General features: G+C 41.3%; 1 protein-coding gene and 1 long non-coding RNA gene across 6 annotated transcripts in view; one reads left to right on the top strand and one right to left on the bottom strand.

Moving 5' to 3' along the window:
- The window catches only part of KLHL31 (kelch like family member 31), a 120,210-nt gene extending 92,786 nt beyond the window's left edge, over positions 1-27,424 (top strand). For 3 of the 5 annotated variants that reach the window (XM_034648292.1, XM_034648294.1, XM_034648293.1), the window contains 3 exons: positions 14,465-14,579; positions 22,023-23,227; positions 24,982-27,424. In XM_034648292.1, the coding sequence (XP_034504183.1) occupies positions 22,056-23,227; positions 24,982-25,714 (1,905 nt within the window). In that variant the 5' untranslated portion in view covers positions 14,465-14,579; positions 22,023-22,055 and the 3' untranslated portion in view covers positions 25,715-27,424. Of the gene's footprint in view, positions 1-9,803; positions 14,580-22,022; positions 23,228-24,981 lie in introns of those variants that run through there. The other 2 variants (XM_034648295.1, XM_011229571.3) reach the window with 2 other exon arrangements.
- LOC117797180 lies at positions 1,021-27,501 on the bottom strand. The gene is made up of 4 exons (XR_004622098.1): positions 27,419-27,501; positions 25,514-25,766; positions 22,945-23,076; positions 1,021-2,126 (listed from the first exon to the last, which is right to left on the bottom strand). It is a non-coding gene; the product is annotated as an uncharacterized LOC117797180 (long non-coding RNA).

Genomic DNA, 27,501 nt, shown 5'->3' with positions numbered 1-27,501 from the left:
TGTTGCAAAAAATTAGTGTCCAACATTTAGATATTAGGATATTAGGATATTTCATGTGAAGAGGTGGGTTGCTTTTTTTTTTTCTTGTCTTTAAATTAGGATCTTTCTCAATATACCAGGCCTGAATTCCTGCATGGCAATGGCAATGGATAACTCAACACTGTTTCTTGATACCCTGTGATAACAAACACATTTGAAAATGTAGGCTCTGAAATTGTACAGCGGTGTGCAGTGGTAAGGTAGGTCACACAGATAATGCAGGTTTGCTTACCTAACTTTAAAAAGATCATCCTAAAAATAAAAGCTAAACTTGATATTCTCTTTAAGGAATTTCATGGACTGCATTGCAATCTCCTGCCCCCGTTGGAGAAACACACTGTAAGAGTCCTGACCTGATTCACCTGGAAGATGCCTCCAAATCCTTCAGGGCCAAATGTTATCTCCTATGCCAGAACATCACTAGCCTCCTCGGGCTGATTCCCTGTGTTTCCATTACACCTAATGCTAGTGAGCCTGTTTCTGATTACATAATCATCACTTGTGTCCACAACTGGACTGGGAGCAATTGGAGGAAAAAGGCAATCATTTACAGGGTATTCCGAGCATCTGAGCTATAATAGCCAGTTAATGCTTCTTTCATAGCGCATCATCCTTCAGGTCTCCGATTAAATATCATTTCTATAAAGAAAGCACTCAACCTTTCCTGACTCAATTGACTTTACCAGAGCCCCTGTTACGCCTCTTGAAATCTGGTGAACTTGTTCATAGCAGCTGTTACAATGGTAGTTCATTGGTGGGAATTATTATTATTTTTTAAGATTTTATATATTTATTTGAGAGAGAGCACGAGCAGGTGGAGAAGCAGGCAGAGGGAGAAGCAGACTCCTCACTAAGTGGGGAGCCTGACTCAGGACTTGATCCCAGGAACCTGAGATCATGGCCTGAGCCGAAGGCAGGTGCTTAACCTACTGAGCCACCCGGGTGCCCCATTGGGAATTATTTGTTTGTGAGGGCGTTCTTCACCATATTCATGAGGCTGGACCTGTATGCTCTTGCTCCTCAATGTATTCGCCCGTCTTCCTTGTACAGTGTCCAGCAGCTATTCTCAAGTGGTTGGACGGCTCATTCATAATCGTCCAGAGTCATGAGTATCCAGCAGAACAATTCTGCAGCTGCCCCAGGGCTCCTATTTTCTATCACCTATCTGTGTCTGTACGTTCCAGAAGGAAGGGCCCGTGCCTTCTTTTGCTTACTGCCGTGGCTCCAGTCCAGTGCCTAGTTCAGTGCCTGTGTATGGAGCACCACCTGTGCCCACCTCCTGTTCCAGCCACTACCCCAGCCCCCAGTTCTGTGCAAGCATTCAGCTACATGATGCAGGTATAATGTGTCAGTACCCCACTGGGCCCATGCCACATCGCTCTCTCTTCCTGCCCTGGTGCTTCTCTGGCCCAAGGTACAGAATCCTGGGAGAACCCACTTGACTCACAAGAATACACAAGCCAGAGGCCAGAGTGTTAATGCCTGTGAGGCCATTCTTGGTCCATGTGGACGGTTACGAGATCCACTTCAGAAATCTCAAGAGGTCCAGGGGGCTGGGGCACAGCAGCCCACAGTGCTAGCCAACTTTTTAATGCATCCTTGTGCTGCTGTCTTCCCCTCTGTCCTTTTTCAGTCTCCTGGCCTCTCACGCCTCCCCGGGATCGCTTCCCAAATACACCTCTTGTCTCAGGCTCTGCTTTCAGGGAAACCCAGGCTAAGACATGATGTAATAATTTGTTGTTGAAAGAATGAATGAATGACCCAGTAAATGAATAAAACCTTAACCATTTTGGAAACAAGAGCATAGTTGGTTCACCCAAAATATCATGAATGATTATTTGCATTCATTATAGTTCCTAAGAACAGAATTACCTCTGATAGGTAAAAAATGTTGTCCAAAAGAACATCTTTAAAAGAATTCACTCATTAAAAAGCAAGAAGAGGATGGAGGGTGGTTGCTGGGAACTGGAGGGAGACTGGAGGGACTGGAGGGATTCCAGTTTGGGAAGATGAAAAATTTCTGGAGATGGCAGGTGGCGATGGTTGCGCGGCAATATGAAGATACGCAGCTCCCCAGGAATGTACACCTGAAGATGGTTAAAATGATAAATTTTGATAAGTATATTTTACCACAATCAAGAATTATAACAAAAATTATAAGTAAATATGATTATAGTGATAAAAAATATGAAGAACATAAATATTAGTAGGAAATAAATACAAATGTTGATAGCTGTGATATGGGAGTGAGATTTTGGAATATATCATTTTTAGCTTCCAATTTTCTCTGCCTTTTTTCTACTGAATTCTTAACCTAATAATGGTGATGACAATGCTATTATTCTTTGGAGATGACCCCAAAACATGAATCTCCATATTTTAGCTAACACATTAAATTCCAAGTACAAAAGGAGACTTACTAACGAGACTGCCTGTCTTTAATAATGATAATTTAATAATGATAGTGGGAACTTTTGTTTTGTTCTCTTCAATTTCTCATTCGTTAGGACTTAATTTTGACAGGAGGTAAAAATGAGACCATAACCATTGTATGGCTTACTTTTGTAATGGATATGCTTATAACATATATTACATATTTTACAGTCTTACGTGAAACGTGAACATCAAAGGGAGGAGTGCTTTCCCTTTTTTTAAAGATTTTTTTTTTAATTCGACAGAGATAGAGACAGCCAGCGAGAGAGGGAACACAAGCAGGGGGAGTGGGAGAGGAAGAAGCAGGCTCATAGCAGAGGAGCCTGGTGCTTTCCCTTTTTACACAAATAAGGCTAAGCCCCCATTAATGGCCTCCTTAATCTCCTTTTACCTCCCATTTTTATTGTTATTATATAGTTTGACAGCATTGATTCTTCATTAACATCAGTGTTCCTTTATCAAGGTTGTCACACTTTCCTCTCGCGCTGTTGTGGATTTAACTAAGTCTATTTGCCCCCAAACTTAGCGATTAGTGTGCGCACTCCATCTGCATCCTGCTACTACTACTGATGGCAGGATTCTCAGATTCCAGCTCAGTTTCATCGCAGCCACAATTTCTGTGTTCTGGAGCAAGTTGCTGTATCTTGTTTCCACCTGACTTTTCAGAAATGGTAGAAGGCAACATAATGAAATTGAGAAATCCTTAAGAATTCCTATATGCATTTTCTAAGGGTAGTCCCATGAAAATAAGTTTTATGGTCAAATATGTATGAAGAAAGGTTACATGTTCATCCTCCTGGTAGAGACCAACAATGCACAAGAGTGTTTTAAAGGCTCTAAGAAGTTCTTCACTAAGAAAAAAGAAAAGAAAAAAAAAGTAGTAATTTATCTTTGCTGATAAATGAATAAATACCTGACTACTGAAATTTTCCTTTTATGTAACACCAATTTTTAAAAAGATTTTATTTATTCTTTGAGAGAGAGAGAGAGCGCGTATGCACACACGGGCATGCACATGAGTGGGGGGAGGGGCAGAGGGAGAGGGAGAAGCAGACTCCCCACTGAGCATGGAGCCCTTGAGGCCTGCTGGATCCCAGGACCCTGAGATCATGACCTGAGCCAAACAGCAGACACTTAACCGACTGAGCGACCCTGGCGCCCTGTAACACCAATTTTGACATCCCTTGGAATGAAGGGTCTACATAACATACTTTGGGTTTTACAAAAATAAAAGTAACTAAATCTAGGCAAGGGGGGTGCAAGAAGATCTTCTTGGTACAGTGGAGAATCCCCTGTCACTGTAAAAAAGGAAACCGTATGACAATTAGAAAATGGACCATGATATGAAGCTCTTCATGGCAAACTGAATTGCCTACAGTGACTAGGTAGAAATGAGAAAACCAGCCGGGATGGGTGCCAGGCAACCCACATGTGGGCAATGGAAGTGACACGCAGGGGGCCATGCCCTCTCTCATAGGTGCAGTCACCAATCAGCATCAGCTACTCTTCCCATGTACATGCATGGGCCAGTACTGCCAGACTGTATGATTGCTTGTGGAACCGCCTTTGTATGGAAATTGTTCTAGGGAACAATGTATTGTTCTGTGGACACCCCTTTATTCAAAAATATTAGTTCAATAAAATAAAAAAATAGAAACACTGTAAAGGCCAAACAAAACACTTGGGCAGGCCAAATTTGGTCCATAAGACAATTGTCTTAAGTCCTCGCAGTGGTGCTCAGAAATGAGCGCCCCTACCCTCAATGACCTAAAACTGAGGGTTTGGGAATTCCTGTGCCATGTTTTCAACAGTTGGCCTCCATCCCGATCAAATGGCCACCTCTTGCTGTAAATACCTTCTTGACTGCCTGGGAACCCACTTAATTGAAACATGTGAAAAAAGAATGAAAATGCATTGAGTGAGGATGTGAAGGGACCTCCTATGGGAAAAGAATAAGCAATGTATACTATCTGGGTTTTGATCATCTTATTCTTTCCAGCTGTTTTCCACATTGCATGGAGTCACTGTGTTGCCCAAGAGGACTCAGGGACAGCCATCAAGCTTTCAGAAGATAATTTTAATAAATTCTTCTGTTCAGAAATAGCTTTTGCAGTTTAAAGCTGTTTTAGGACAACATATAATTGATCCCAACTTGCATAAACACAAGCCACCTGGTTTCAAGAGTTTATGATTGCTGGTCTTCTTTAAAAGGGGGTTGGGGGCCAGAATGAAAATGACTGATGAAACTTTACCAAAATGACATCACATCTCTCCTTTCAACTTCTTCAAATCTTGCATAATGATAGAGCTTTTGATCATGGTGAGGCAGAGGAGAAGCATTTTAATGGAAGAGCTGGATGGGTGAAAAAGGAGAGCAAGGCAGGAAGGAGAGAGCGGGGTCATCACTTATCTAGGGCATTGAGTGAAAGGCGCCTTCAGTCTTTTAATTACCTTTTGAAGGTAATTTGACAATGCAACTAATGAGAAACTAATCTTTGGCATCTTGTCTAATCTTGTTTAAATCTTGCTTAATTCCAAAGTTAGTGGGTCATTAATGCAAGCAAATGGGTCATTCCTAGAGTGACAAACTTTCTTGAGGGCTGACCATTTACCAGGCATCATACTGGGTATAGAGATTAAGAAAAAGAAAAAAAAAAAAGACACTACAAGGACTTTGTCCTCCAAGATGTGCCAGGTCAGGGAGGAGAAAACCACATTATCATAATGTGGTAAGTGCCACGAGAGACAGCTATATCCATGACATCACAGGGACATGGAAGGAGTCACCTAACAGCCTGCAGGTGGGTAGGAGAAGGGAATATGGACAGGTCAGGGAAGGAGTCTACAAGAAGGAGGTCTTGGATGGGGAAATGCCATTCAACACCTGTTAATAAAGAAAGTTATATCATTTTAATTCAATATGACCACGGGAACACTGTGGCCAGGAAAGCAAATTCCCGAATAAGAGGCTTCTACCTTTTAGATGGGTTAACTCTGCATTAAGGCCACACCAAATGAGTGTTAGTCCTCAGCTTTCATATGTAGACCGTTTTTATTATTTGATATCTAAAAGCAACCCTCAGTGACTGTACGCTTACAATCACTGGAGAAGCCGGCTGTGCGTTTTGAAAACTGTCATACTTTTAGAAGTGCTTGTAATCAATATGTTTTCTCCTCTACAAGGGTGTCTTTATACCAAAACAGTACTGCCACCTTTAAAATGTCCTAATAGACCATGTGGCTTGCGCATGCCCTCTTATGTCAAGAACCTCTTAACTATACCAAGCATAGTCCATGCACAGTTGGCATCTGTAGATGTTACTGGAATAGGCTGTGTAAATTCACGAATTGGCTGCAGTTTCCATGAAAGTTTTTACTACACTGACTGACGTCATGTTTATTTTAAAGTAAGAATTTAATGAGACCTTTGAATGCCTCTGTGCTGGACTTACATAGTCAGTGTTTTCTGCTTAAAACCTATGTGTTTAAAATAATGAACTAGACCCCTTTGCGTCACCTTGAAAAGACAATGCTTCATGTCTACTATCTGAAAATTCTTGGCATGTGGATTCTTCTAGCTCTGCCTCTCTTTCATTTGTTTTAGAGAGTCACTAACAGCTTCTCTTTCAAAGATTACTACTCCTGTAATAAAGATGAGAAACTTGGTTGTCCCATGTGACCATCCCAGAGCCAGTCCTTCTTAGTAAAGACATAGATTAATGCGGGTGTGACCCTGATGTCAGCTGACATCTCCAAGCCTTTTGATATTAAATAAAATTGGCTTAACCTTCCTAAATCACAGCCAGTCGAGAAGTTCCAAGCCCTCACCAGGATTTGGGGGAATTAGCCAGGGCCCTAGGCTCACGTGGTGTCACCTCTGACTCCAAGTTACTGCTCTGTTGAGCTGTCCCTCACAGTTCATCTCCACAGCTCTCATGTCATTTTTGTTCTGTGCCAACCTGGGAGACTTCTCATTGATTTCCACGGAAAACACCCACCCAGAATATTTGTATAGCAGCCTTTACTGAAACTTTTGTATGCCATGGAGAGCATTTACGGGGCAGAAATGCAAACTGCTGAACAGGAATCATGAGGCAACTTTGTTGGTCCGGGTCCCTCCACCACCCTGCCATCAGAAATGGCTCCATCCTCCCTGGCTCCCCCGCCCCTGCCCCCTACCTGCAGATGACAGCTTCAGTCTTGTCACTCGGCCAGTCTCCCTCAAGACTCCCACCATCTCCGTGCTTCCCCAGTTTCCAGGCTGCCCTCCCTCCGTTTCTGTCCCTCGGGTCCCCTCATTTCATTATACAGAAGGGCTGAGCTCCTGAGCCTGTTTGCGGAGTAACCAAGGAAAGAAATGTCCTGAAAGGACACCGTGCAGCTCACAGACTCACTCCTGGACCACCAAAGACACAGGCCAGGAAAAGGACGAGAACTAATGAAGACTCCGCGGCTGGAGCCAGAGCGAAGAGCCCCGGACACCACACCAGTTTCCAGGAAAGTTTGCTCAAGTCCCCCGCCCTCCGGCTGAGGATGCAGAGGCCGCCACTGGCCCTGCTGCCCGGGCAGCTACTGAGACGGGAGATCGCCCATGCTGCTCGCGGGGCCACCCCGGAGCCGGAACAGCTAACTCTCTGCCCTGCTCCTGTGCATCGCTAGCTCCCACTTCCTAATGCGGGGTGCAGGCAGCTGCTCGTCAAACCCAGGACCCATGCCCAGCCCTGCCGTAGCCGCCAAGAAGCCCGACAAATCAAGCATCCGGCTTTTTGGCTTCTATGGGGGAGACAGACTCTGCTTCCCACCCAGCCTCATACAGCGGGAGGGTAAACACAACCATCCGAAAGGGGTTCAGATGTCCAGCAGCCCGAGGTAAAAATGTCCGTGTCGCCTTCCATTGCCCATTTGTCTCCTGGCCTTTCTGGCGCCAACCAAAGACTGAACAAATAGCCTTTGTAAAACAAAGGGCCACGTTCCCCATCTTTGCCTTCTAGGAACGCAGAAACTCAGTTTTGCTCTCTCAGACTTTCTCTCAGGCTGTCTTCTGCCTGAAAGGAAACTGAATATTTCACGCAACCGAAATTTTGGAAGCATCAAGGCAGGTGCCCAAACCCTACTGTTTAAGATGACTCGTCTTTTTTTTTTTCCAGGTTCCATTTAAAGGAAAACTTTAAGACAATTTCTGTCCCTAGAGTTCAGGTTTTATTTTGAGCAGTATCTAGTAAGTCCTGGGATTGTAACAGAAGGGGTAATAATAAGGACAGGAGATAGACTCTGTTGACTCCCAGAGGCTGTGTCTTCCTTCCACGTTTTCTTTACACCTGCACTGACCATATATATACCTGCATTGTCCGTATACTCACAGTGTCTGATACTAACTTCTGGGCACTTGAAATGGGGCAAATCCAAATTTCAACACTTGAAATGTATCAAAAGTATAAAAGACAGACCAGATTTTGAAGACTTAGTACTTACTTAGCAAGTAAATTATCTCATAATTTTATATTGATTGTCTGTTGAAACAGTATTATAGATATATTGAGTTCAGTAAAATATATTATTAAAATTCATTTCACCCGTTCCCTTTTTCCATTTTCTAATGCAACTCCTAGAAAATTTGAAGTTATATGTGTGGCTTATATAATGCTTATATTACACTGCTTTGCACTCTGAAATACACCTATAATTTTTTTAAATTTTATTTTAATTTCAGTATAGTTAACATATATTGTACTAGCTTCAGGTGTACAGTATAGTGATTCAGCAATTCCATATATTACTTAGTCTTATCATGATAAGTGTACTCTTAATCCCCTTCACCTATTTCACCCATTCCCCCACCCAACTGGTGACCATCTGTTTATTCTCCAAAGATAAGAGACTGGGTTTTTGGTTTTTTGTTGGATTTTATTTTGTTTAGTTTTCTTTTTCTTTTTTTTTCACCCTTGTTCATTTTTTCTTTTATTTCTTAAATTCCATACATGAATGAAATCATTTGGTATTTGTCTTTCTCTTGACTGGCTTATTTCACTTAGCATTATACTCTGTAGATCCATCCATGTTGTTTGCAAGGGGCAGGATTTCATTCTTTTTATGGCTGAATAATATTCCACTGTGTGTGTGTATGTGTGTGTGTATAATTATATATACATACACACATATACCACCTCTTCTTTATGCATTTATCTATCAATGCATGCTGGGCTGCTCTCATAATTTGGCTATGATAGATAATGCTGCAATAAACCTAGGGGTACATGTACCCCTTTGAATTAGTGTTTTTGTATTCTTTAGGTAAATACTCAGTAGTGAGATTACTGGATCATATGATTATTCTAGTTTTAATTTTTGGGGGAACCTCTATACTGATTCCACAGTGGCTGCACCAGTTTGAATTTCCATCAGCAGTGCATGAGGGTTCCTTTTTCTCCACATCCTCACCAACACCTGTTGCTTCTTGTGTTTCTTATTTTAGCCATTCTGACAGGGATGAGGTGATATCTCAGTGTGGTTTTGATTTACATTTCCCTGATTATGGGTGACGTTGAGCATCTTTTCATGTGTCTTCTGAGAAGAAATGCCTGTTTGTGTTTTCTGCCCATTTTTAATGGGATTATTTGTTTTTGGGGGTGTTGAGTTGTATCAGTTCTTTATATATTTTGGATACTAACCCTTTATTGGATATGTCATTTGCAAATATCTTCTCCCATTCAGTAGCTTGCCTTTTAATTTTGTTGTGTGTTTCCTGTGCTGTGCAGAAGATTTTTATTTTGATGTCACCCCAATAGTTTATTTTTTGCTTTTATCTTCCTTGCCTCAGGAGACATACCTAGAAAGATGTTGTTATGGTCGATGTCAGATAAATTGTTGCCTGTTCTCCCCACTAGGATTTTTATGGCTGCAGGTCTCAAATTTAGATCTTTAATCCATTGTGAGTTTATTTTTGTGTGTGGTGTAAGAAAGTGGTCTGGTCGCATTGTTTTGCCATATGGCTGTCCCATTTTCCCAACACCATTTGTTGAAGAGACTGTCTTTTTCCCAATGTATATTTTTCCCTCCTTTGTTGAAGATTAATTGACCGTATAATCGTGGGTTTCTTTCTGGGATTTCTGTTCTGTTCCATTGATTGATGTGTCTATTTTTGTGCCAGTATCATACTGTTTTGATTACTCCAGTTTTGTAATGTAACTTGAAATCTGGGATTCTGATCCTTCTAGCTTTGTTTTCTCTTTTTCAAGATTGCTTTCACTGTTCAGGGTCTTTTGTGGTTCCATACAAATTTTAGGATTGTTTGTTCTAGTTCTGTGAAAAATGCTGTGGTATGCACCTATAATATTCAGTCATTTAGCATGTAGCCCATTCTATTCCTGCATCACACACACACACACACACACACACACACACACACACACACAAAAGCCTTTGGGACCAAAAGACACAGTTATACCAAAAATACTCTTATAAAATTCCTTTGCATGAACAAAAACAAAATTTATTCATCATCATTTAGCAATTTTCTAAATTAAGTAATGAACTAACCAATTATTGATCACTAGTACGTGTCAAATCCTGTGTTGTTGATTGGGACTATGGTGATAAACAAATCAGTTACAGTCACTGCTTCTTGCAAAATGAAGTGGTTAAATTAGCACAGATCATGGAGCCTGACAACGTGGGTCCGAATTTTGGCTCCATCCCTTACCAGCATGTGCTCTGGGATAAGTTAAAAGTTCTTCAGTTTTCTTACCTACAAAACATGAATCCTATCTGATAAAAATATCGTGAGGCTTATGTCAGTTTATAATGAAAAACACATAGAAGGGTACTATATTAATTATCTATTGCTGCATAAATTAGCAGCTTAAAACAATATACATTTATTATCTCACAGTTTCAGTAGGTCAGGGATCCAAGCAGAGCTTAACTAGAGTCCTTCTTTCATGAAATCAAAGTACTACAAAAGTACTGCACAGTTTGATTACTAAGTCATTAGTTGAGAAGCAAACCTCACAGAACTGCTTCATGTCAGCCGAGGCCACAAACAGCATGTATGACACATTTGAACTGAAAGATTTTGACATGTTCGGAATACAACATTAATGCACATTGCAGATTCCTGGTGCCAGAAACAAGAATGACAGGGGGACAAAGCTAGACCTTAGTAGTTTCATCCTCCTCGATTTTAACTGAAGCACTCTCTTGAGCTTTGGCCAACATATAGCACTTGATCTCTTTCTGGTAGCTTTTACCAGGGTGGCGGCACTGTGTTACCCACCTGCCTCTGCTTATCCAGGATTTTTACAAGGGTTGAGGTCTCATCTGAAGGCTCAACTGAAGAAGGATCTACTTGCAAGTTCATGCAAGGGTGGTTGGCAGGATCCCACATCTTTGGGGGATGTTGGACTAAGGGCTTCATTTCCTAGCTGGCTGTTCCTTGTCTGGGTATTTCAGGTGTGACACTGAGTTTCATTAAAGCCAGCAAGGAAGAACGTCTACTTTTAAGGTGGAAGTTGGAATCTTTTGTAATCTAGTCATAGACATCATATCCCCTCAATGCTAAGGGATTCTGTTGTTTAGAAGTAAGTTGCTGAAAGTTAAGAGATTATTTGATGCTAGAAATCCCAGGGGGATGAGATCATTTAGGGCTCATCTTAGAAGCTGCCTACCACAGGTACCTGGTACAGAATACATGCTAGCTTTTGTTGTTTATGGCACTTACAGTCCAATGAGGGGTTGTTGAACTGTGGAGGAGAAGGGAAAATAGACAGCTTCTTGGGAGCAAGTTTGAGGACCTTAAGGCAGGAGAGAGATATGGTATATTTGAGGCACTTGGAGAGGACTGGTTTTGCTGGAGCATGAAGATGTCATAGAGGAAATCAGGGGTCAGATGGCTGAAAGGCACTGTAAGCCAGAGGAGGATCTGGGACTTTATCCTGAGGAAATGGAAAGCTATTGAATTTTCTGCTTGGAAGTTACATAATGAAATTTGAAAATATCACTTTGGTACGTTGTGTGAAGTATGGATCAGAGAGAAGCAAGAGTGAACACAGGAAGGCCATTTTGGGGGATTTCACAATGCTCCAGGTGAGAGGTAATAATAGCTGGGACCAGAATGGTAGCAGTGGGAAAGATATTACAGATATGTAATAACAGGACATGGTGAATAATAAGATGAGGAGACGGAGGTGCAGGGTGGTGAGGAGGCAAATAACGATCCCAAGTCCACCCTTTAAAGAACTAGATGAGTAATGGCTTGTATACTACCAAAGGGAATAGTGTTTTCTAGAAAGAGCATATTTTGTGGGGAAAGATGACTTGAGTCTTGGAAATAATGAATTTACGGATCCTGTGAGATATCTAAGAATATATGAGCTTATCTGCCAAATGCAGCTTTGGGAATTGAAGAGAGCCTAGGAGCTCTGAAGTCCTTTAACCTGCAAGAGTTGCGAGGAAGATCTTCTTTCAGAAAAGGAGAATGAGAAGAAATGACCAGAGCAACTGGAGAAAAATCAAAACCAATAGGAAAAGAGAATTTTAGGTGGAAGTGATTGGTCAACTGTGTGAAGTAATTCAGAAAGGTCAGGCACTGGCAAATGTCCAAGAAGCGAGGCGACTCAGGGTTATTCATGACTTTGGCACAAGCACTTCGGTAGAAGGGCAAACAGGGAAGCTTAATTGGATTGATTTGAGGAGAAAATGGGAAGCAACGTGATAGAGGCTACAGATATAAATATACACAATACATCTGAGAAGTTTGCCTTTGAAGAAGTGGGGAGAAATATGGCAGTATCTGGAGGGGCAGATGGACTAAATTGAAAGCTTTGTTTTGTTTCACTTGTGTTAAAGAGAAGAATTTATGTGCCATTAAACAGGTAGAAATTGGCTAGCAGAGATGGGGGTGGGTGGGTAAGAGGAGAGTAGGATGAACTGATACAGCAAGGTTGGTTTCTGAACAGATGTTATATCTGTAACCCCAAGTTCCAGTGCAGGGGCTGGGTTTAGAAGGAGGGCTTTCCATTTTAACAAGGCACAGAAGGAAAGGTTGTAGACTTCTTCATGGCGCATTTGTAGATTTGGTATTAGAACACTGAATATGTTCTGATAGAATGGCTTTTATTGCCTTTTTAAGAAACCCTTTTCCTTCAGGTGTTAGGTAGCCAAAGCATTCTAAATCCTCGCTACCCCAAGTGTGCTCTTTAGATCAGCAATAGCAGCATTACCTGTGAGCTTGTTAGAAAAACAGAATCTCAGGCCCCACGCCAGACCTACCTTGTTAAAATTTATCTTTACAAGGTTCCCAGGTCATTTCTGCTTACTTCTTGAAGGGCCTTTCCATAATCATATAACATTATCATAAATACTGATCTAAAGCTGATTTTTATCATACTGCTAGGAAGAGAGTTGAATGCCTTGGTCTTTTACTGGAATCAAGGGGGTGGAGGCATGAAGGATCACTTGGGAGTGGTTCTCTGTTAGCTTTGTGTAAACCATACAATAAAGAACTTCTTTGATATACTTCTGACGCATTTCAAGCTGGAGATCTATGGGCGAAAACAAAGAATTTTTTTTTAAATGAAAATAGTTTTTCCTGCTAAAAAGCTGAATGGGACTTAATTATAAGTGGTAACGAAGATGCTAACCAGTGAGCTGTGTGGGAGGACTAGAAGCCAATACGTATGGAATCATAGAGTCAGAGTTGGAAGGCTATCAGAGATGATCCAGTACAAGTGCCCAGCCAGAGCGAGAGTCCCGACATCACCCAGTCTTGTAGTTTCTTTCACCGCCCCCCCCCACTTCCATTCATAAGGAACTGGCTCCTTTTCATCAGTAGGGCCCATTCTCATCATTAAAAGCCAATTGTTATCAGAGTTTTCTTTCCTTATTTTTAATATTCCCCTGGAATTTCTACCCATCGGGCCCGATTTTGGCCACGATAGGCCGTAAGAATTTTCACTGAACCCCTTGTTGCACAACAACCCCAAATACACTTGCTACAGGAATTTCATCCACCCTAAGTCCTCTCTTGGTATTTTCTTCAGAAATATTCACAGCTTCTGAGCTCTCTTTGTTCCAGCCTCCTCCTTCAGGATGCACAATAATTTCCCACTGTGCCACCAGGCAAAGCAATGCCTAGCACATCACCTGACTAATGAAGAATAATTACAACATTAATTTTCCGCAATCTATTTTTCTATTATTACAGCCCAATATCACATGAACTCTTAGCAGCCATTTCACACCTTCGGAGTCTATTAAAAACTTGTGGTCAGTTGTAATCCCCTGATTTTGTTTTGTTTTCACAAGGAGTGTTACCAAATGAGGTATTTCTACACCTGCATGTGTGCTAGAGTGTGTGTTAGTCTCGGACCTTCCCCTGGATCACTGGAGAGTCAAGGACTGGTCGCAAACCTCAGTGTGAGGCACTATCCCATGACCTAATCATGTTGATGGCACATGTGAGGTATCAAAGAAAGCACCTTGTCCTCCTAGACGTGCTCCTCTTCTAAAGAACGGCCTATTTATAAACTCAGTCTTTTCAGAGGACCTGAAGTGACCAGGCTGTTTACCTTTCTAGAAGCTAATTTTTTATTCACAAACTGCCCCTCTTCTTACCAAGTATGTACCCTGAAATCCCTGCTTCCAACAATTCAATTCCCACCTAATTAATTTTCCTTCCTAGCACCCAGGGTGACTGACTCTTGACTCTTTTTTTTTTTTTTTTTGGAAGGACTGAGCAGGCCAAGAAACCCAACCCCTCTCCACCAACTGGAGCCCCGCCTCTGCCCCAGGAGGCCTGGAGCTGCAGGCCAAAGAGGGAGAGGGGACTGCGCTCCTGCTCCGTGGGTGGCAGGCCGGGTGGGGGAGCGTGGGCTCTGCTGTCTCATCCAGTTGGACCGCCAAGGGTCACTCTAAAAATTGCTGCTGCTGGGACTCATCAGGTGGCTGCTGGTGGCTCCCCACCGTATTTTCCTTCTCCCCCCCTCTCTCTCCACAGATTGCTTCCCAAGAGGAGCCCACTGCTGAAGACTCATCATCACACATCCAGACACCACACAGGAGGGTAAGGAGCTGGGGCCACGATCTCCAATTCCTGTCTTCTAGATTCGAGGGTGCGTATGGGTGTGTGGGTGGGAGAGGGCGGAGGTTTCTGCGTGCTCGCGGTGGTCGAGCTCTATCACTGACAGGCGGTTTTCAGCCACATCGCCAAGTTCTGGATCTGAAATTGGGAGCCAGAACGCATTCTCTCGAGATGTAAGGAATGCCAGAGATCAGGAGAATGTCCTAGTAATAGAAAGGCAAGAGAGGAATGCCTTTAAAAAGTAAAATGACTTGTCATTCCCATTAATAATTTTCACTCTCTAAAGCCTAATGCCTGTTTTTCTTCCTCCATTTTATAGAGAAAGGAGGGATGAAGTAAAACCCGCAGGTTTTGTTCACAAACTTTAGAATTCCATCTTCATTTTTATAGGAACCATGTAAACGTTTAGTGCATGATACATTTAGATGAAATACAATCAGTTTCAACTCAACTGGTAGCACAAAAATCAGAGGACTCCTTGAATTCCCAGAAATATTCCTATTGGCAAAACAGAAACTCCCCCTATAAAAAGAACACATTTTTTACTTAACCATAAAGCGAGTTTTTGTTCTCAATGTGCACCCATGGCTGTCCTGACCTCTGCTTTACGTTAGAAGAGAAACGGTGACGTGGAAAACCCCCCCGTAAGTTGGACTTCACTTAAAATGGCAAAGCCGCAGAAGCTTGAGTGTTTCTATTCCCGGGGTCGGGTCGGTGCTGATGAGCTGGGACAGATGCAGCGACTGGAATGTGACAGGACAGGGGGAAGGCGCAGCTGATTCGCCCCTTTGGCAAGGACACATTCTGGGATCCCAGCTCATTCTGGCATGAGAGTGACAGTGACACTTTGGCACACATGGCTTTTCAGCTTGCCCTGTGCAGAGTCTCTCCCAGGAGGCAAGGGGGGAGGCGGCAGAAAAGAGAATGTTCTTAAATATAAAGTGACAATTCTTTTCTATAATCAGTTGTAGGAGATTTTCATCTGAGAGCTGTGTCAGGCCAGGAGGAGCTTCCCTCTAGGGTCATTCTTTCACAGGGACTTGCCCGCTCCTCAGAGTAGAAGGACGTCACCATTTCTTGTCTGCACCGTCCTCAGCCCAGTGGTTCGGGGTCTATTTTGGGTCAGGGGTCTTTTTCAGAACCTCGTGGAAGCTCTAGGCCCACTCTGTAGAAGAAGACACATAAACACACATGCGTAACATGTTTCATAATATTCTAGAAATTTCCATGGACTCACTTGAAACCCCACCCAGAGCAGGGTTGCTAGATAAAATACAGAACATCCAGACTGCACCTGAATTTCAGATAAACCACAAACCAGTTTTTTGTGTAAGTTTGTTCCAAAATATTGCAAGAGATCTAGTTATTCTAAAATATGATTCATGGTTGATCTGAAATTCAAATTTAACTGGACATCTTGTATTTTTATTGGCTAAATCTGGCAACTCAGACCCCACTGCGTGCCTCCCAGGTGAAGAATCTCCTGGTTCAGTTGGTGTATCTCTATCTGCTAGAGTTGATTCTAGGATTCTGAGGGGAGAAAAGACACAGGACCAGATTTTGACAATTTTGGCAGCAAAAGCCAGCTGTTTATGCTTAACTCTGTGTGAAGTTTTAGAACTGGAAGGTACACATATCCTCATCTGACAGATGATTAAACTGAATTCCTAATTGCTTGATGTTTTGCCATAGGTCTATTAGATGATCAGAGCAAAAAGAACACTAAAACCCAATTTCCAGTTCTGTGACAACCAAAGAAACATGAATCTGAAAAATTACATTTCCAACCACCCCCCACACACACATATAAACACACAAAAGACTAGAAAGAGAAAGAGCTATTTTCCTGAAATTTCAATAAAACCCAAACCAAAAATCTTAGCACTGGACCCTTATGTCCTATCTCCAGTCTTGGTGAATGGAATTACAGCTAACTTTGTGTATAGTTTCTGTATACTTTATAGATAAGAGCCAGGCATAAGCCTCTAGATAAGTTGAACAATATGGAATTAATATTTGTTTTTAAGCAAAAATTGATAATTTCATATTCAACCCAACACTTAAAAGGAAGTGCTTTGTGCTCTGATCAACAAATTCATGCAGAATCTCCTTGAACCTGTTTCTATTTTTGGCTTACCCAACCTATGGGAGTTTTCTATCTTTACTACTCGTAACAGGATTAAGAAATCCACAGGTTCTGTTCATCCCCAGATTTATTCTACATTCAAAAAGGCAATTCTGTTATTTTAGTGTTTGGAGTTACAAAGAACCATTTCATGTTCTCTATATCCAAAAAATTTTTTTGGCAGCTTCAGGTCTGTATCATTCAGTCTCTATCTTCTCACACTGGAAAGAGTAACTTTTTAAACTGCTACAGATTTTAACCTACCCTGGCTTTAAGAGAGGTGATTATGGGGGTCAGGACTCAATCTGGGCTTTAGTCATTGCTTCACGACCTGTTGCATGATTGTGTGACCTTGGATATATTTTTAAACTCTCTCTGAATCTTAATCTCTTCATTTGTAAAATGAACATAATATAACCTATCTTTTCGGATTTTAGTGATGCTTAAATTAAAAAAAAAAAGTCATGTAAAGTACTTAACCCAGGGCGCAGCACACAGTAAGTTCTCAATTAATAAATGCTAGCTATCTAATTATTATTTTAATTAGAAATGGAGGTAACAGTTTACAATTAATACAATATAGATTCATGCTTGATGATTTACATTTAGGAATAATTATTAATGTACTTAAATTTGGCAAATACAAAAGATGAAAAATGCAATGGCTCACATGACTATCCAGCTGTTTATTGGATGTCGAATGCATGACACTATCGTAATAGAAATGACACGAGAGCCAAGATCTGCGGCGGGCGATGGGAGGAGAGCGTGGAGCTGCGTCTCTGTTATATTTCTATCTAGTTGCTAATGGGCAGCTCTTCCAGGAACCCAAGAGGCTGTTCTGGGTAATCCCGGATGGAGCAGAGAGGGGAAGGGGGCTGTGGTGTCCATGCCCAGAAAAAGAGAATTCTCTGGGTTTTCTGCACCCCAAAATTTTGCAAGGATAGGGGAACTCATCCTATGCTGTCTTTTTTCCAACCCTTTATTTTATTTTTTTTATTATTTTGATATGTTAGTCACCATACAGCACATTTCCAACTCTTGACGCCTCTACAAAATCATCCTGCTTTTTATACTCCCTCTGCAGACCCTTGGTAGTTCCCTTACTTCTCTCCCCACCCCCCTCCAATCCATGCCCACCCCGTCATACCCTAGAGCTCCTTCCTAAACTCAAGTGGTCCTTCAGAGGCTGGGGTCTTCCCAACAATTCTGTATGATATACCTAAAGGCAGAGAGTGAGCTAGTCAGCAATTTCTCAAACTTAATTAAGGATACTTTAGGATACCTCAATCAGAGGTGATATAGGAGAATACCAACGTAGAAAAAGAAGATTGGAAACGGAAATCATAATCACTGCTCCTACAGTGCACCTTTGAATTCGTTTGTAATTCCCTGCTGGCCCTTTTCCTCCTTAGCTCCATCATATCACTATGTTGTCGAGGCCAGATTCTCTCTTTTCTCTGGAAATCTCAGAATTACATCCTGTCCCTGGGACAAGAATGATTCAGTACAGTATACCAGTTGTTAAAATAGTGAGATCCTTCTGTATGGAGTTGGTAAATAGACAAATCAACAGCCAAATAATGGCTGCCCTGATGTCCCCTCGAATCCGGCCCACTCCTCCATTCTTCTCTGAGAAGCCCCCGGGCCCATTATCCAGCAACTGAAGACTTACACGGACTGTAAGTGTACTCCAGGGAAGCCTCTGGAACCCTGCTCCAGAATTCTGGCCTGTGAATCCATACTATTTAGTAGGTGCCCTGTTTTATCAGGTGTTGACTAAATACCACCCTGTTTGCTGCCAGTGAAAACAGGAGTTGCCCCTCATTCACGGGGGAGACCTTCCAAGCCCCCCAGTGATGCCTAAAACTGCAGATAGTACTGAAGCTTAGATATAATATGCTTTTTCCTGTACACGTATACCTGTGATAAAGTTTATTGTGTAAATTAGGCACAGTAAGAGATTAACAACAGTAACTAATAATGAAATAGAACAATTATAACAACATACTGTAATCAAAGTTATGTGAATGTGGTCTCCCTCTCAAAAGATTTTATTGTACTGTACTCGCCCTGCTTCTTGTGGGGATGTGAGATGATAAAATGCCTACGTGATAAGATGAAGTGAGGGGAGTGATGCAGGCATTGTGACATAGTGTTAGCCTGGGGAGTGATGTAGGCATTGTGACATAGTGTTAGCCTACCACTGACCTTCTGATGATGTGTCGGGAGTGTCATTGCTTCCTGACCACCACTGACCATGGGTAACTGAAACTGAAGAAAGCAAAACCACAGATAAAACGGGGACTGCTGCAATCATTTAATGATAGATAAAAAGAATATTTACCATTTCAGTCTAAAACATTCACGTTACTGCTCAAGTTCAGGATTTCCTTCAGAATAATGAGTGGTCATGAGCCCTCCATCTATATGAATAGAACCTTCTCCGAAGGGGTTCTTGTAGGAAAATAGACAAGGCTTTTCCCAAAGACACATGGGTGCTTCTACTCCAGATGGTAGAAACTGACAGTTAAATATATGTATATATATATTCTGCTGTGCTTGCCTAGTTACTTGTTACCATTTGGTACTTGTCATGTCTTGTCTGTCTCACCTAACTTACATATCGTATGGCGCCATCATTCCCAGCACAGCGCTGCCCACACAGCAGTAGGTGTCTGATAACTGCTAGCTGAACAAAAGTTTTAAAATTTTCCCCAGAAATATCCATCACAGGGACACTTACCACCTAAGTCAAATGCATTTGAAGACTAAACTGATAGTGGGTTGAAAATCTATTTCACAAGGTAAGGTTGCATCTGGCAATGCTTGCAAGAAAGAATGAGGAAGGACAAATGTGCTGTAGTTAGTAAACAAATATAAATATGAATATGACAATTTGAGCTTAATGAAGAAGACAAAAGCCCTGGCAAAGAGATAGATCTCTGTGTCCTACCTACTTGCTAGGCTTCTTCCATGTGGAAAGGAGTAAGGACAAACACAATAAAACAGTTATGGAATTTTTAAACATACCTTCCAGTAATTAAATTGAAGGGCCTTTCAAGGGCAATCAAAGGCAAGTTTCACCCTTCAGGATGAACTCAATGGTGTGACTTAAAAGAGACGCATACATACACACACCCCTCAATAAGCTGTGAAACACCTACTTACCTAAATCATTGGACACATCGGTAGGAGAAGAATAGCATAAGTTTTGTGTCTTTACTATGGGATACTATGCAAGCATTAGAGAGAATCCTGTAAATTTATGTGTGTACTGATATGGAAGGAGTTACACTAGTTACTGCTAGGTGAAAAAAGCAAACTGCTGAATAATAAAGCATATCGTTTGCTTTGATGTAAGTTCTCATAGAGTGGTGTGCTGGAGCTGACTGTGCTGGCTCATGAGATCTAACGGTTACATTTTCAGAAATTTGACAAGCTGGGTGTTAAGCAGTAGATAGCTTAAAATCAGCTACAGTGAGTGTATTTGCACCAAAGGAATCCACACCTTACAAATAAGGGCTTCCCCCCACCCCTTAGAGAGCTGGTTTATCAGCACACCACTGCTCAAAAATGGGCAGATACGAGTTTGTATAAGCCTATCCAATTATCTGGAATAATATATACCAAACTGTGAATTGTTGAATTTACACCTACTGATTTTACAATCTTAAAAATGAAAAAAAAAGAGTAATCTCAAAAAAAAGTGAATGCTACCATGCTGTAAGTAAAATCCATCGAAAAGTCCAAGTACGACTATGCTCAATATTTTGAAAAATTCTAAAACAATTTAATCAATATTTTAAGGACTATGCATGTACTTGCTAAATTTAATATATTTCAAGTCTGTTTAATACTAAAGCTGCTCAGAGCCACCTTAAAGTTTCAGACCACTTCATACAGGTTTAAAAAGTGGTTCAAATAGTGGGGCACCTGGGTGGCTCAGTCGGTTAAGCATCCAACTCTTGGTTTTGGCTCAGGTCATGATCTCAGGGTTGTGAGATTAAGCCTATGTTGGGCTCCACGTTGGGCATGGAATCTACTTAAGATTCTCTCTCTCCCCCTCCCTCAGTTCCTCCCCTGCTCACGTGTGCTCTCTCTCTCTCTCTAAAAGCAAACAAATAAAAAACTGGTTTGAATATATATAACATTGATAATGGAAAATGGTTATTATCCATATAAATACATCTTTATGAGGATATATGTCCATGAGCATGTTCCTAGATGTAGATTTAATATCAAAGCAAAGACTGTATCAATCATACTCCCATCAACAATGTATGAAGAGTACCACCGCAAAATCTGATATTGTGAATATTAAAAAATATATTAACCATCTGATAAGCAAAATGTGTCCACAAAGAAATAAAAAGGATCTCTGTATTTCAGTTGACATTTCCCTGATTATAATTAGTTTAGCTTTAAAAAATGTATTTATCAACTATTTGTGTTCTATTTTCTGTGAACAACCTAGTTACCTAGTCACAGTCTTTGATAATTTTTAATTGGATTACCTTTTTCTTATTAATTAATTGTTGGAGCTCTTCAAACATGTAAACCTTTTATCTGTCAAGAATGTTACAAACATCTTCCACTATCAATTGCTTGTCTTTTAAATAGTTGATGTTGTTTTACAGAAGTATTGAGGGGTTTTCTTTTCTTTCTTTTTTCTTTTTTTTTGTATTCAGATATTTCAGTCTTTTCCCCCATGGCTTCTGAATTTTTGGTTATGCGTAAGAGGGCCTTTCCTACCCTAAAATTAAAACAAGCAAACAAAAACCTACTTTGTTCTAGTTTGTGTGAGTGTGCGTGTGTGTGTGTGTGAGTGTGATGTAGAGATTTCATACATCTAGACGTTATTTTAGTGACTATGTATAGTAGAAATCGGTTAAACCAGTGTATCGCTACAAGTCCTTACCCATTGATTTTTAAATTCCACATTTATTTTGATATATATAGATTTTACATGGATTCCTGAATTTTAGTATTTTTTGAGGAAAACTTCAGAGTTATAATTCATTCTTTTCAGGAGAGTAAACTAAGCCTTTCGAGTGATGTTTAAGTACTATTCTATAATTGCTGTATAAAATGACTTGGCAATAGAGCTATTAAGAGGTCTCATTTTATAATATAACTCTTGCTAGAATTGTCTTCATTGCTTGATACTGAAGTAAACAGTCAATAAAATGTACTTCTAGTTTAATGTAAGTCTTGAAATCCACTTTGAGGTTTAATCTACATTATGCCATTTAAAAGCTATTATGAAAAAGAACAGTTTCTCGATGTAGCATTTCAAAATCCAAAGCTCTGTTAAAATAAAACCATGCCTTCTTTTCTTTTTTTTAGCAAGATCTTACCTGTGACAGTGTGTTTGCCAACATGGCCCCCAAAAAGAAGACTGTCAGAAAGAGCAAGGGAGATATCAATGAGATGACCATAATCGTAGAAGATTGCCCCCTAAACAAACTAAATGCTTTGAATGGGCTCCTAGAGGGAGGCAATGGCCTTAGCTGCATTTCTTCTGAATTAACAGATGCTTCCTATGGCCCCAACCTCTTGGAAGGCTTAAGTAAAATGAGGCAGGAGAACTTCCTTTGCGACCTAGTCATCGGCACCAAAACCAAATCCTTTGATGTTCACAAGTCAGTGATGGCTTCGTGCAGTGAATACTTTTACAACATCCTAAAAAAAGACCCATCTACCCAAAGGGTGGATCTCAATGATATCTCACCGCTGGGCCTGGCTACTGTCATTGCATATGCCTACACCGGAAAGCTGACGCTCTCCTTGTATACAATAGGAAGCATTATTTCTGCTGCTGTTTATCTTCAGATCCATACCCTTGTAAAGATGTGCAGTGATTTTCTGATCCGAGAGATGAGTGTTGAGAATTGCATGTACATTGCTAACATTGCTGAAACATACTCCTTGAAAAATGCAAAAGCGGCAGCTCAAAAATTTATCCGGGATAACTTCCTTGAATTTGCAGAATCAGATCAGTTTTTGAAACTTACATTTGAGCAAATTAATGAACTTCTTATAGATGATGACTTGCAGTTGCCTTCTGAAATAGTAGCATTCCAGATTGCAATGAAGTGGTTAGAATTTGACCAAAAGAGAGTGAAATACGCTGCAGATCTCCTAAGCAATATCCGCTTTGGTACCATCTCTGCACAAGACCTGGTCAATTATGTTCAGTCTGTACCAAGAATGATGCAAGATGCTGATTGTCACAAACTTCTTGTAGATGCTATGAACTACCACTTACTTCCATATCATCAAAACACATTGCAGTCTAGGCGCACGAGAATCCGTGGGGGCTGTCGAGTCCTCGTCACTGTTGGGGGACGTCCAGGCCTTACTGAGAAGTCCCTTAGTAGAGACATCCTGTACAGAGACCCTGAAAATGGATGGAGCAAGCTTACAGAAATGCCAGCCAAGAGTTTTAATCAGTGTGTGGCTGTGATGGACGGATTTCTTTATGTGGCTGGTGGTGAAGACCAGAATGACGCAAGAAATCAAGCCAAGCATGCAGTCAGCAATTTCTGCAGGTATTTGATCCTTTATTAGGAACTGAAATGGTTCAATATTATGAGGAAATTACTCTGACATAGAAGTAAATGAGTCCTGCCTGTTAGCTTAGTTCATTGGCTCAGTAAATCAATAATAATAATAATAATAATGCCACATTACATATATACAGCAGTCCACATTACATAAAGTATATGCATATATAAAATGCACTCTATATTTCTGAATAAGCCTATGAAATGAGCTGGGAAGATGTGGTTATTCTGACTTTATGTGTGTGAAATCCGATACCCAGACAAGTTATACCACAAGTGAGTGGTAATTCACATTCTCATTTATGGTAAGGTACCCTTCACAGTACACTGTTTTTCTGAAAAGAAACTGGGTACAAATTTAGTTTTTAACATGAAGTGGTAAGAAAGGTCAAAATAATACAAAATTTCTTTTAAATGACTGTTACTGATGACTGTCAGATTCATAATTGGCAAATATAATGAGATCATTAGAAATGTGGCAGGTAATTAATTCTAAATATTTTTGAAGACTGAATACCATAAAAAATGTCAATATCTTTGATGCATGTGGAAACAGTAAGCTTATATCCTTCTAGAAAATGGAATTCAAATCCCATGTTGTTTGTGTATTCTTATAATAAAAACACTTTCATATATATGAGATGTCAGGAAGTCATACTTATATCCTGGTAGAAATACAAAGTCAAACATAACTAATGAGCAAGATCTAAAAATTTATAAAGTATATCATGAAAAATATTCTTTATTATTTCATTATGTGTCTGTGTGTCATTTAAATCAATCCAAAAAATTAACTGATTTTTGCCCTTTATAATTAGTTAAGTTTTTATTTGGAGCTTACATGGGAGAAAAATGAACATCAAACTAATGCAGGGAGGTCTGTGTTTACAATACTTTGGAACTACGTAAACAGTTAAAACAGGTTTTCTATGACTGCTTATTTTTCTCCTGCTGATAACTATGTTAAGTATTCAAGTAATTATTTTTTCAGTATTGACTTCAGAGCTTATGGTATAATAACTGTAATATAGAACACTGAAAAAATCTATCTCTACACTAAAAAATCTACCTACTAATAAGTGCTAGAAAATAGAGAAATATTGAAAGTTAAGCCGCTGGTGATGCTTTTGGACGAGTTCCATTGATCTCATTCTAAGCAGGTGATAGACTTGGTTGAGTGACTTAGCTTTACTGTTACAGTGGCCAGGTCAGGTGTATGAATGAGAAGGTGTTTGCGAGACATGGAGAAGTCAAATTAGCCAACTCCTATCTTAAGCAGTAAGAATAAGCCAGGATGGCTGGTGTCTGCAGATAAGTGGAACTGACTTAAATGTGGCAGTGTTCCCTTTCTGATTGCCACAAATACCCAGCTTTCACTGCCTCCCCCACAAGCACATCTCATAAATCCTCCCCCATGATGGACAGTGTGGAGTATGGGACTGAGAAGAGGGACTGACAGGTTGGTTTCTGTGGGGACTTCTCCAAGAGGCCCCCTAAAGGCAGTAGTTTTATAAACGGGAGGAGGGGAAGTCACAATGCCAGTCTTGTCTGTATCAAGTGTCACACTTTTTCACTGGCTGAGAAACTAACACCGGCCTCCAGGTGAGAGGCCTCGCTCTGTTCATAGCGTAGCCTCCCTGCAGGAAGAGTGTCACAATTTCCACGCTATGGTTTGTGGAGTCACGTGGGTTCCCTGGCTGCCGCCAACAAGGCTGTCACGCTTGCTCTGCCATTTTCAGATACGATCCCCGCTTCAACACCTGGATACACCTGGCCAACATGAACCAGAAGCGCACGCACTTCAGCCTGAGCGTGTTCAACGGGCTCCTTTACGCTGTGGGCGGCCGCAATACCGAAGGCAGCCTGGCCTCGCTCGAGTGCTACGTGCCCTCCACCAATCAGTGGCAACCCAAGACGCCCCTGGAGGTGGCGCGCTGCTGCCACGCCAGCGCGGTCACCGACGGCCGCGTGCTGGTGACCGGCGGGTACATCGGCAGCGCGTACTCGCGCTCCGTGTGCGCCTACGACCCGACCAGTGACTCGTGGCAGGAGCTGCCGGGCCTGAGCACGCCCCGAGGCTGGCACTGCGCGGTCACGCTGGGCGACAGGGTGTACGTGATGGGGGGCAGCCAGCTGGGGCCGCGCGGGGAGCGCGTGGACGTGCTGACCGTGGAGTGCTACAGCCCGGCCACCGGCCAGTGGAGCTACGCGGCGCCGCTGCTAGTGGGTGTGAGCACGGCCGGCGCCTCGGCGCTGCACGGCCGCGCCTACCTGCTGGGGGGCTGGAACGAGGGCGAGAAGAAGTACAAGAAGTGCATCCAGTGCTTCAGCCCGGAGCTCAACGAGTGGACGGAGGACGACGAGTTGCCCGAGGCCACCGTGGGCGTGTCCTGCTGCACCCTCTCGATGCCCAACAGCGTGACCCGGGAATCCCGAGCCAGCTCGGTGTCCTCGGTGCCAGTCAGTATCTGAACCCAGGTAGATTCGGGGATTCAGGAAGGGCAAATAGGCGTTCGTGGGTTCCCTTTGGGTTAGCGAAAAGGAAAATATATAGCATTTACTACAATGATTGTATCTTACACTATATCAAGGCATATGTCTTGGTAGTTTTAAATTCCTGGTATGGCGGGCGTAATCTACCTCTGTGTCTTTTTTTTTTTTTTTTAAGCAGAATGCAAGGCCCTGGCCAACAAAGAAAAGAAACCATTTATTTCCGTGGCCACTGGGTGGCAGACAGAAGTCGTTGTAGGCCCTCTTCCACCGGGGCATGTTCCTTAATGGATAGCGGTTACACCCACATTTGAGATTTTTCTTCTACCCTTTAGTACACATGAAGCTTATGTGAGTAATTAGTTTCATATACGAAAGTTTATCTTCTTCTCTCGACTTTTTCTCTAGGAAGTTAAAAGTATTCATTTATAGCTTTTCTTTTAAAATAGAAATCTATCCATATCCTTAAAGACTTAATTCTACGTTTAAAAGCAGTTTCTTTTTCTAGACATGACTGAGTAAAGAATATTGAAAGGCGTCCCATGATAAAGTCATAAAGCTTAAAACAAAGTTTGGGTGGAAAGTAACAGGGATTCCACCCTGGGACTGTCACACTGATCCTTTTGGTTTATCCCTTATTCTCCTCTTCCTTTGTGCCTCAGTCCCCAGGGTATTTGCTATCGAAAAATACTGCTCTCAAAAAAGGAACTACAAGTCATTTAGTGTATGGTGTAAATTTAGGCCATTTTGTTGTTTCTCTTAGAAGTATTTGCACTTTAACTTTTGTCCCCTATTAAAGGAATCGTGACTATCATGGGAGCCTTACTCTGACCCTAAAAACGACACCTAGATGCAACCTTGACCCTAATATAAGCCCCAAGAAGAACACCAAATAAAACTATGGCCATAAAGACCATTAACTTAAAGTTTATATAGCCCGAAGGTTATACAACTAATAACGAGTATTTGATTTCCCCCATTTTTTATAAGGATGAGAATGAAGGGAACATTTGGAATTCTTGGGTTTGGCAGTAACAGGATGAACGGCTTCTCCTGTTGGTAAATGTCACTGTTTCCAATTGTGTAGCAATCCTCCTGATTTCTTAATTAAAACTCTATTCTAACACTATTCATTTCACATGGAAATATCAATGCCCATTCTGTTCTGTATGCTTTAACTTCATCTGCTCCAAATTAGCTTTGCAAATTAAAGTGTATCCACTTGATATAATTTTTCTTACATATTTGCCACGTTTTGGAGCAAGGGAATGATTGTAGTAAATGATACATATTTTCCTTTCTTATAATTTATCACTTTATTCTTTGGTGGTTTATTTGTTTTGGAGACGTGGCCTATCAGTTATGGGTTATGTGCAATTGGGTTTTGAAAAATAAAACTATTTAAATGTCTAACCATGAGATATATGGAAACCTAACTGGGTTTTCATTAATCCCGTTTCTCCTACCTTAGGTTATTTCTAGAGTTACAATATTTATATTTAAAATATCTTCTTTGAACTGTGAAAAGTGGTTCATGTAGTGCACTTTGTGGAACAATTTTATATCATTGCCCCTTATGAAAAGTTCAATCTCTGTGTATTTAATGGTAATGCTTGGTAAAGCATACAACACTGTGAGCTGAGAACAAGGCATTATTAATGTAAAAACACTGGGCTGTTTCCTCACCCCACACAGAACATTCGGAGCTTCTCCAAGTATGGAGCAGGTCTAAAGGCACTGGCTCCCTTGACTCCTTCTCTGTCCAGGCT

This window comes from Ailuropoda melanoleuca, chromosome 19 (assembly GCF_002007445.2).
Source record: "Ailuropoda melanoleuca isolate Jingjing chromosome 19, ASM200744v2, whole genome shotgun sequence".
In the NCBI taxonomy this organism is placed as follows: domain Eukaryota; kingdom Metazoa; phylum Chordata; class Mammalia; order Carnivora; family Ursidae; genus Ailuropoda; species Ailuropoda melanoleuca.
The sequence above is the reverse complement of the archived record's forward strand: the minus strand, read 5'-3'. Positions and strand labels throughout refer to the sequence as shown.